This window comes from Balaenoptera ricei, chromosome 3, assembly GCF_028023285.1.
Source record: "Balaenoptera ricei isolate mBalRic1 chromosome 3, mBalRic1.hap2, whole genome shotgun sequence".
Taxonomy (NCBI): Eukaryota; Metazoa; Chordata; class Mammalia; order Artiodactyla; family Balaenopteridae; genus Balaenoptera; species Balaenoptera ricei.
The window spans coordinates 157195118-157207342 of NC_082641.1; the positions used below are offsets into that span (position 1 = coordinate 157195118).

Sequence of the window (12225 nt, forward strand, 5' to 3'; positions counted from 1 at the left end):
CATCGCGGTCGCGGGCCTCTCACTGTCGCGGCCTCTCTTGTTGTGGAGCACAGGCTCCAGACGCGCAGGCCCAGTAGTTGTGGCTCACGGGCCCAGCTGCTCCGCGGCATGTGGGATCTTCCCAGACCAGGGCTCGAACCCGTGTCCCCTGCATTGGCAGGCAGATTCTCAACCACTGCGCCACCAGGAAAGCCCGGAAAAACTGTTCTTAAATGCTAGTGTTCAAGTTAGGTTTTTATATCATCTTTTATTTCAACAGCAAGCATTTTCAATGAAATTTATTATTATAGTTATTCATTCCTTCATATACCCTAGTACGCATTCATTTACTCAAAAAACTATTGGTGAAGTCTCTATTACATGCCAGGCACTAGTGACACAAAGAAAAATGAACAGACCCATTTTCATTATAAGATGGGAAGGGGACTTTATGTACCTGAATCCAAGCTATGGATGGGCTTCCGTGCCATTCTAACGAGCACACATTTTACTCTAGACAGATGGGGACTATTAGGGACTTTTAAGCTAAGAAACAGTCCGGTCAGTTCTGTATTTCAGACTGATAATTCTGATAGCTGTGGAGAAGATAGTCAATATCTAAGGGGAGTTACGTAGAGGCATGAAAACAGCTAGGAGAGCGTATCAATTCAGGTAAGAGAGTTTGGAAACTAAGTGAGTTAAGAGAGATGGAAAATAGGGGATGGGTTTGTGAAATAGTGTGGAAACAGCATATTATCACTAGGGAGACTCCCGTACACACAATGAAAAATAGGAAGCAAAAATATGGAGGAACTGTAGAGAGAGATTCTTAATAAGCAAAAGGAAAATAAGTAAGACAACTATTCTAAAACTCACAAACTTCATTCTTTCATTCAGCTACGTGCCAGGCAGTTTTCTAGGTGTTGAGGATATAGAATTAATCCAAACAGACAAAAATCCCTACCCTCAAAGAGCTTAATCCTAATATGATAGACAAGGAATGAATGAATGAAATGAACATAGTATGTAGGATGGTGATAAGTCCTACAGAGAAAAATGAAGCAGGAGAATATAATATCATCGTCTACTCTTGAACTAGCTGGTTTATTTCACATGGCTTTCAAAAAGCAACATAAATGTTATCTGCTTTGGGACGACTTTCTTGCTCTTATCCCCATGACAATAAGATGACCACAGTCTGTATGCCATCACACATGAACAAAGTATTGATCTACATACATACATATACACATCTCCCATTCTTTTCTCTATCTATACATTTATCTCCATTCTTTCATCTATCTATACATTATAACACGAATCTCCAACCATATTGTTATTACTCATTCTATACACATCTCCACAAATAGACTGGATCTTACTCCTCTACCCCAGCTTTGTATCTTCATATCTGGCACACATCAGGTCTATAATAAATTCTGGTTCATTAGTCAGTAAATAATACATAAGCTTGGACTTTTATAAACTGTATTTAGGCATACACATAGACTTCTGCCAAGAAAAGAACTACAAAAGAACCTAAATCCAACCTTCAAATAATTCCTGCATCAATCAATTTAATATAAGCTCTTTAAGGGTCTGCTTCATTCCAAGCAGACCCTTCCAAGGGGAAGAAAAAAAGGTCCCTCTCTACAGTCCCTGAGAATTCCACAGCAGAACAAATAAGCTAAGCGAAAAGATTCAGCGAACTCAGAATAGGGAACCATGAGTACTGTCAGGCTTGGATTTTCACTCTTTAACGAAGGAAGAATCCTACAGGTGAACCACTGCAACTGGCTCCAGTCTTTTCCATGCCGATAAAGTCCAAAGCATACTGTGAGAGAAAAGACCATCACATATGAAAAGCATTAGTTTCCTTTAGTTTAATCAGACACTCCTATTGGAATCTCATATGGATCAATACTTAGGTAAATTCACAACCACTAAAGAGATTTTGCCACTTAAAAATCTAGTACTCCATAACATACAGAAGGCAATGCCCTGGTGTTTACATATTTAACCAGCTGTGCGGGTCATCCTAGTTGCTGACATATAAACCTTACACACACACAAAAAAGATATCATTCTGTTGATTAGACTTTTTTACCAAGGAAGAGCAGTACAAACCACCTTTTTTAAAAAATAAAACTTCATAGAACCAACCAAGTTTTACATACAAGAAACCAGAGATTTGTTTTATGAGCCCACCTAATATACAAACAGCCCTTACATGCATAATAAGGATTATACCCTTCTTTCTCCTCCATCATCAGCATCTAAGAAATAATTAAGATGTTCACTGTTAACAATTCCACTTGTATAATTTGTATGTAGGCCAACTATTAAAGGGATCCATTATTCTTTGCCAGCAAAAACAAAAACCAACAAACAAAAAGACTTTTCCTGATATACTCAGGTGCAGAAGCTGCTAAACCAGGTAAAATCCCCATTAACAAGTTCTCCCTAAGCTACTTTCTTATCCAATTAGCCAGCTGTCTAAACTGCTGAGTTGGAGGGGAGGAAGAGGATGGCTATTCCTGGAGAGCAGAAATAGCCACGCCATGGTGAAGAAAGGGCAGCGCTCACTAGAGCTGTCTCCTTTGGGCAAGCTGCTATCGGCAAGGAAGACTTGCAGTAGATACAGGTATGTGCAAACCAGCTGCAAGAGCATTAACCCAAAAGAGGCTCTGTGTGGTGTGTGGGAGGATGGGTGTGTACAAAGCACTTTCCGTTTACCCAGCATCATGATGGACAGCAGCTGAATCCTACTGAAAACTCCTTTTATATATCCTCACTTTGGTTGAGACTCAAAATCGTGATTTTGTGATCAAGGCTCTCTGGGTTCAGACGTTGCTAACCAAGGGGTGTATGAATGCTATCATATTAATCTTGCCATTATTCTCTTCTTTTAACTAATCCAATATAGAGGCTGTGAAAACTGTTCACCCTAATAGTCCCATATCACACCCTTTCAGTATTTACTATGCAACTGCTATAAAATATATAGTGGAAATCCCATTCTATACCAAGTTCAATTATCCACAGGATCTAAAATACACTATTTACAAAAGCTTTGAATACAACAGCTAAGAGAAAAACTGGATCAGTTATGCACATACTCGACTATTAATGATAGAGATGACTGCTTCAGAATCATGCTAAGTGGAAAAATACTCCTTTAAATATGCTCAGAATATCTACCCAAGAAAAAAACTTTCCATTTTGTAGAAACAGAAACCACAGAATCCCTAAAATGGCAATATGATAAAAACAACAAAAAATTACTCGTGATGGGGGTGGTGGAGGAGGCGGCGGCAGTGGTGACAAGAGGCACCACTAACACAGAGAGTGTGGTATGTATCAGGCACTGTTTTCAGAAATCTATGTATAACAACTATTGAAGCTCCGCCACAAGACTATAATTATTAGGCAATCTAGCTCCAGAATTCTACTCTTAATCACTGTGCTATAAATAATATGTTCTATGATGGGGGGCGGGGGGGGGGAAAGAAGAATCACACAAAGATGTCTCAAGCATCTTTCCATAAATGATTCCTTGTTATTAAGTAGTGTTTATCAATAAACACAATGTTATTACTACGGTCACATATGAAAATATTCTCCCCTACAGAAGCAAAGAAGGAAAGGTGGAGGTACCAAACCACTGCCAATGCAGAAGAGCATCTTCCATGTACTTCCGTGTATAGTCAAACATAACACACTAAAGCTGGTGGGCAGAACCAAAGGTACTTGATATCAGGATCAATATCATGATAGTATTAAGACAGTCTGTTTGGCCTTTCAAGGGGTAGAAGGAGGCTAGTTTATTTATACACACGGACTAAGGAGCACTTAACAATAGCTAAAAAAGCTTTTCTTCTTTTACTTTAATAACTTATACTTAGTAATATTGAAAATTAATAAAAAATTCTTGCAGAAAATAATGTATTTTATAATTCTATGGGCTCTTCCTACTTTATGCATAACCGATCTGTATTAAGAAGAAATCATTAAGCAGCTATTAACATGTATTCAATTTCTGCATGAGTAAAATTGTGCAGAGATCGAAGGAATTGGTGTTTAGTCTATATTATCTGTGTCCCTGGTGATGAATAGGGAGGGGAAGGGTCAATCAGGTTTATACATACAGCCTAAAATCATAGAGAAGAACTAAGAGTGAAGAATTCAAGAAGGAAACACTTTCTAAATAACTATTTAGAGAAGGAAGGCGTTTTCCTTAAAATGACCTCTCTAATTAGGGTATAACTCTGTTAACTGGGCTAGAAAGAAAATCGAAATAATTATTATATGATACAGAGCCTTTCTTCTCGTACAATTTTTATTTTACAAAGAGAGAAAAACCGATGAAAGAGGAGGAAGACTAACGCAGAATGCATGCTGCACGTGAATCCATCAAATCTGCACACCAGCTCCACACTGGCACAGATTTCTTAACATCTTTTGTTTTGGTTTTTATCAGCATTGCCAGTTGTCAGAAACTATCATGGTTCAACGTGGGTGATTTATTCCTAGTCAAGTGGAACTGACTGCTCTGCTGCTGAGGCCCTAATCACTGAGCAAACGTAGAAGGGACTTCCTGTAGGATGTAGTTCTAAGGACAAGAAATCCCAAAATACTCCTTGCAGTCACCTAGCTACCTGGAACATCATTTAAAGGAAAGAATTTTTTGGATGATGCCTCCACACTTGTTCTAAGCAGCCGTCAGTGTCAAATGTATTGTGCAAAGCAAGTTACTCAGAAAGGCTCTGACCTTTACCTTCTTGGTTAATAATACCTCTCAGTATCAGTGGTAAAAGTACAGTCTGGATCAACTGGTCATAATCAGCTGGCAAAAGAGACCTACAGTAATCAATGGAATCTAAAAAGGAAAAATTCACTAAGTCCCCTGATCTACGCAATTGTCTGTCTACCATCCTGCAGGCCTGTGAAATGTACTAACAAGGCACAACTATACTTTACCAAAATGATCAGGGTTTGCTCAGACTGTACTGGTCTCTAAATTTTACTTGTCCAGTTACGTGTTTCCAACGATTAGAGGATACAAGAGCAACAAAGTCATGTGGAACTCTAAGCAGTGTTTTAAACACAATTTAGGTTGTTAAAACTCCCATATCTATATTCTCAATGACTGTTTAGGGTCTTTAATAAGCCCAGCAAAGATTCTGGCTGACAACCAATTATTTCTTTGGTTGAGTTTCCCTCCCAATTGTGCTATTCTCTCATCATATAAGTAATGGACGGATTATCGTGATGAATAAATAGCTAGCTATGTCCCACTGGGCAAGTTACTTGTTCTTTCTAATTACCTACCTACAAGACAAAGACCACTAATATTCCTTTCAATTCTAAAATACAACTGTATTCTTATGATGGGAAAGACGAGAACATTTAAAAAGTAATACACTTCAGCAGAGTACCTCTGTATTTTATCTTAAAAACTGTTCAAATTGAACTATACAGGAAGTATAGGTATGACCTTTAGGAAAATACAGAGTCCATTGCTCCGGTTAGATTTTATTAATTGCTGGGAGGGAAAGTAAGTTCCTTGATAGACTTGCTCATGGTACAGATAATGGAACTAGGGACCTCTTGAATTAAAATAACTGGATAATATGAAGCAAAAGCTGGTGAGACCAAAGGTCACACTGCTAGTCAAGATCTGCTTGGTAGACAATTAAGGAAATGGCTCAAATACTTCTTTTTATATCTGGCAGGCATATATAAAAACTTGACGGATATTCATATGCTAAAATTGCTCAAAAAAAACCAAAAAAACAAAAAGAGGACCCATAAATCCACGGTGGCTGTCCTTGTGAAGCAGCGGCAATGATGAGACTGCACCTAGGACCTCAATTCACACCTATACGAATGGCATCCCTTGAAGCTGTGCAATAACAATAGATAGAACACTCTTAGATCTAATAGTTCACTACATTTTAGTGATGAAAGAACTCAGTATTTTTAAGTAACTAACTAAAGCAGACACACTAGGCTTAGTTTCTGCCCATCCCCCCACAAAGAACCACTATTCTTTGTATTACTTATTACCAATAACAAAGTCGGGAAAAATCAAGTACATAACAATAGAAGGCTAGCTAAATTAAATATGCTCTATCAACCATTACAGTTCATATACTTGATGATTAATTAAGGATATGCAAACTTCTTTATTATATAACATTACATGAAAAAGAAAAGTTATCAAAATGTACAATATTATCCCAATTTGAAGGAAAAGTTTATTTTTACATAGAATTTTCCTTGTTATACCTTTTCCACATTTTTCAAATATTCAGAAGGGACATACATGATTTCAATGATAATGACAAAAGCAATAATTTTCTAAATCCTATCTGAGAAATCTCAGGATTTACAAGAAATATGATTAGGATCATGGTAAGAGAGGTTCTCCTAACATATGCACTTACCAACATGGGAAATCTCTAGGGGTTTCTGTGGGACATGTGAGCGTTTCTATTTAACCCACACCTTCCACAGGTTCATACTGTGGGACCAAACCAAGCTGTCAGAGACTTGGGGGGTTTTCCGCAATGCCAAAGAAGACTGAGAGATAACAAATGAATCCAGAGAAACCAAGACTTGCAAAACCTATTTGAAATATAAGGTCCAAAGGAAACAGCAATAGGATGCTTCACATATTTTAAGTCTAAATTCAAGTTCATCTCACTCAATTTTTATTTTAGCCAGGCCTACTTTTATGGCCTGAAGTAAGCTAACTTGTACTAAAAGTCAATCCTAGTGTGACAAGGCTGGGTTTCCCAAGAAGCAGACCTTGAGACAGATTTTATTGTTCAAGAAATTAGAGGGTGCTCTTGGGATCAATACCAGTGGAAAGGAAGTGGGGAGGGGGGAGCATGATGGTGCAGAGGGAGAAATTAGGCTGCCATGAAGTCCCAAAGGATTCAGACAACCCCATGGGGAGCTCTGAATCTGCGACGACCTTTCAGAGTTGCCCCAAGTCAGGGCAATGGATTCAAGCCCTTGTACCCTACAAGGATCAATCATTGGATACCAATGGGAAGGGATGTGGCCTTGTACAAGGTAGGTCTCTTTAGCCAACGCAATCTCCACAGGGGATACTTCCAGCACCTGGGGGAATACATCCTTCAACCCTCAGCAGGGATCTGGGTCACTCATCACAGCATCCATTATACCCAGCAGCTATGTATGCTCTTTCTAGTTAAATAATATTTAACATGAAATTGTAACTGCTCTCAATTTATGCTGTATTTGAACCACATACATAATTTTATGGCTTTGTAAAACCTAGAGACCCTTGTATCCCAACTTGATTGTTTCACCAATGGTGGGCATTTTGAAGCAGGAGTTCAGGGATGGCCTTTAAGGTGTGTCTGACATCCCAGTCCACACAAATGAGCCATGCGCATTTTTACATGAAGAGCACCCACAGCTTTCATCAGATTGTCAAAAGGGTAGGAGAAAAGTTACAAATCATTAATTAGTGGCATTCTTTTCAAATACCCACAATATTTTCTAAAACGAATAGCCACTTCACTTAAAATTGCTTGCTTAGCTGTTTTACAAAGATACTGTGTTACCAAATTTGCTGTGTAAGAGTTTGGCCTGGTTGGGATGCAGGGAGAACAGATCCAAACAACAGTTCCTCACCTATATGCAATGGAAGCCCAAGAATCTTATTAAATTTAGTAAATTCTCCTTGGTCAACTTGAATGATTTTTCTAATCTGAAAAACCCCTGCAGGAAAAAAAAAGTGTTAGGAGAAAAAAGTAAGCAGGTCTGGCAATTACAGGAAGATAAAACAGATAAAGGACAAAATACACGTCTGATGCTGGAAGCTCTTTTCTGGTGAGGGTGTACATATCGGTATGGCAGAGAGAAGGAAGAGCACAAAAAGCTACTTCATCAAAGTTTGATTTAATAATTTCTTCAGGAGGTTAATTATTTCCACTTCTCAACTAGAGTTGACAGGCACCTAGGCGTCTATCCAAAAACAGGCATTCCCACAGGTGAGAATGCAATGCAAGTTAATTCATGCCAAATTATAAGCAGTTTTAAGCAGAAGAAAATATTAACTGTGCTTCAAAACTCTGATCAAGCATTTTTTTTTCCAAATTCTTTGCCTCTTTCTAGATATTTATCTATGTAATATTTATACTCTGACAAGTTCCTGCTACAAGGTCTCCTGAGAGACTACTAAGAACAACCTTTGTCCCAAAAGGAATCTGACCCTTCCATATTGACTTGTTAATTACCATTTTTCAAGTTTAAAATATGTTTTCAGTCAAAACAGAAGTCAGGGCACTCCAAACTAGAGCTTGCAAGACTCTGAGAATATTAATATGGCATACGATTAATAGGAAATGGACACATCACATAAATCCTCAAATTATTCACGAAGCTCCTTAAAAGTCCAAAGAAATGATGTTTTCATAAGAGTCAAAATTACTTCTGTGTTGTACAAAGCATTACACTATAAGCCTTTGAATGCTTCTTGTTTATATTATACCCTAGCACTTGAAAATAAAGCATTTATCCAAAGGCTATGTTCTCTCAGGTCCATTCCTATTGCCTCCATGATAATGGTGGTAGAACAAGTTTCTACATCTCTCCAGGTGAAAAATACAAGGCTCTTTAAAAACACATCCACTCTTATCCCAGGAATGCAAGATTGATTCACCATACAAAAATCAATCCATATAATGTACCATATTAATAAAGAACAGAAACCACATGATCATCCCAATAACTACAGAAAAAGCATTTGACAAAATCCAACACCTCTTCATGATAAAAAACACTCAATAAACTAGGAATCGAAGGGAACTTCCTCAACTGGATAAAAGGCATCTGTAAAAAACCCAGTTAACATCATACTTAAGGTGAAAAATGAAAACCTTTCCCCTAAGATAAAGAACAAGACAAGGATGTCCACTCTCACCACCTCTATTCATCATTATACTGGACAATTAGGGAAGGGCAATTAGGGAAGAAAAAGAAATAAAAGGCAGCCACATTGGAAAGAAAAGGTACAGCTACCTCTATTTGCAGATGGCTTTATCTTATACGTAGAAAATACTAAAGAATCCACTAAAACACCATTAAAGATAATAAGCCAATTTAGCCAAGTTTCAAAACCCAAGACCAATAAACAAAAATCACTTGTATGTCTTTACACTAAAAATAAATAATCTAAAAATCAAGTAAAGAAAATTCCATTTACAGTAGCAGCAAAAATAATAAAATATTTAGGAATAAATTTAAAGAAGTGCAAGGCTTGTAAACTGAAAACTACAAAACATCAATGAAAGAAACTAAAAACAACCTAAATAAGTTAAAAGACATCCTGTGTTGATCAGCTGAAAGACCTGATGTTGAGGGGAGGCGGTTACTTCTTTTTTTGGACGCCCAAAAGCCAAAACGATCTTGAAAAGGAACAAAGGTAGAAGATTCACAGTGTCCAGTATCAAAACCTACTACAAAGCTACAGTAACCAAGACAGTGTGATGTGGGAAACAGACAGACATATAAATTGATGGAACAGAACTTAAAGTTCAGAAATGAACATGTGTGTCTATGTACAACTGATTTTTAGCAATGGTCCCGAGACCATTCAGTGGGAAAAGAACAGTCTTTTCAACAAATGGTGCTGGGACAAATGGATATCCACATGCAAAATAATGAAGTTGGATCCCTACCTTACACCACATACAAAAATGAACTAGGAATGGACCAAAGACCTAAATGTAAAAGCTAAAACTATAAAACTCTTAGAAGAAAACACAGGAGGAAATCTTTGTGACCTTCAATTAGGCAATGGTTTCTTAGATATGATGTCAAAAACATAAGCAACTAAGGAAAAAACAGATAAACTGGACTTCATCAAATTTAAAACTTTTGTGCATCAAAGGATGCTATCAAGACAGTGAAGAGATAACCCAGAGAATGGGAGAAATATGTGCAAATCACTTATCTGATATGGATGGAATCTCCCGAATAAAGACTTTCTAGAACTCAATAAAAAGCCAAATAACTCCATTTAAAAATGGGCAAAGGGGGCTTCCCTGGTGGCGCAGTGGTTGGGATTCTGCCTGCCAGTGCAGGGGACACGGGTTCGAGCCCCGGTCTGGGAGGATCCCACATGCCGCGGAGCGGCTGGGCCCATGAGCCACAATTGCTGAGCCTGCGCGTCTGGAGCCTGTGCTCCGCAACGGGAGAGGCCGCGACAGTGAGAGGCCCGCGCACCGTGATGAGGAGTGGTCCCCACTTGCCGCAACTGGAGAGGGCCCTCGCACAGAGGCGAGGACCCGACACGGCCATGGATGGATGGATAAATAAATAAATAAAAATTTAAAAAAAAAATGGGCAAAGGATCTGAACAGACATTTCTCCAAGGAAGATACACAGATGGCCAGCAATTACATGAAAAGACATTCAACAGCATTAGTCATTATGGAAATAGAAGTCAAAACCACAACAACATACCACTGCACACCCATTAGAATGGCTATTTGAAAAAGAAAAATAACTAGTGTTGGCAGAAATGTAAAATGGTTCAGCCGCTTTAGAAACAGTTTGGCAGTTCCTCAAAAAGTTACAGGTAAAGTTAACATCAATTCCATCCCAAGATATAAACTCAAGAGAAATGAAAAACGTTATGTTCATACAAAAACTTGTACATAGATGTAACATAATCATTATTCAAGTGGAAACCACCCAAACGTCCAGAAACTGATGGATGGATTAAAAAAAAAAAAATGTGCTATATTCATTACAATGGAATATTATTCAGCCATAAAAAGGAATAAAGTACTGACACTTGCTACAACATAATGAACCTTGAAAACATTAAAGAAGCAAGACATAAAAAGCTACTTATTATATGATTACATTTCTATGAAATGTCTAGCATAGGCAAATTGATAAAGACAAAAAGTAGGCAGTGGATGCAGAGTATACGGGTTGTGACAGGTATGGGTTTCTTTTTAGGGTCATGAAAATGTTCTGGAACTGGACAAAAGTGATGGTTGCACAACCTTGTAAGTATACCAAAAACAACTGAATTATATAGTTTAAATTAGTAAAGTTTATGGTATGTGAATTATATCTCAATTAGGGAGGGAAAAAAAAGCATCAATCCAATTAACCCCATGGTGCTAGCTTTAAAAGTCAAGGTTCCCCCCTCCCCCCCCCTCCCCCCCGGGGTTTTTACAACCAAAAAATGTTTCTAGACCTTGTATAATGCCCCTTTTGAGACAAAACTGTCCCCCCCTTCCCCATTAAGAAACACTGATATAAATGGAATGAAATTATAATCTATTAATTTGAAGCGTCAATCTTTAAAAAGCATAGTTTCTGTGACAGAATAAGAAAACAGAAAAAAAAAAAAAAAGTCAAGGTTCCCAATATCCATCAACGAAGCGTGAAACTACTCTAGTACTGAGATTTATCTGGCGTTATTCCCCAAATAACACAAATACAAATAACAGTTTAGTCAAGTTTCTCTGTTCTTAATGGACTTAAAAATTCTCTTGCAATCACTGTGTCATCCATGCACATACTCAATCTGACGCGCTTCTAGATGGCGTCTCTTCCACGTTAGATCACCCATACGCAAAAGTTTTCATCTAGACGGTTGTGCTGCTCACCTATGATGATCTCCAAATTGAATACGTAGCATTAATTCACCTTCTGCTGTCAGCCTGCCCTTTCCACACACCTTATTCCTCTGTACCCTTTTCCTATCAATTATTTTCATACCCAGTGATAATGCCTCAATTGGGTAAAACAACTTAACACTGTTTAGAATTCCTTCTGGTTTGAAGTGACTTCTGTTGACAGCAATGGATGATAGTAGAAGTCCTATGAATAAGAGATTAAAACACTGAGCAGAACATGGAAATATACAAAAAAGTCATACGACAACAGAAAAGAAAGTGAGAGCTTTGTTACCATACCACATAAACAAAATCTCGCCCTCATGTTCTCAATCCTTTATCCAACATTTTTATTCAGCTGGAGCAGATATTTTGCACAGACGGCCGCAACAATGTCTCCGACTTCACGTGCTTTTTTGTAAGTGGCTTTGCCACTCCTCCAGTAAGACGTGGAGTATTTTCCTTGACACCCCCGCCACCAAATCAAGTTAGGTCCTGTGACTACTGTGACCAAAAGAGTACAGACCAAAGGAATCCCCTGCTGCTTCCAAACCAACTCCTAGCGCAA

At 38.1% G+C, this 12225-nt stretch overlaps 1 protein-coding gene across 1 annotated transcript in view; it reads right to left on the reverse strand.

Annotated features, from left to right (window-relative positions):
• Window positions 1-262: 262 nt before the first annotated feature.
• LOC132362765 (ELKS/Rab6-interacting/CAST family member 1-like) overlaps window positions 263-12225 on the reverse strand; it is a 137505-nt gene continuing 125542 nt past the window's right edge. The window contains 1 exon segment of the mRNA XM_059917739.1: window positions 263-1813. Within this exon segment, the coding sequence (XP_059773722.1) occupies window positions 1753-1813 (61 nt within the window). The 3' untranslated portion in view covers window positions 263-1752.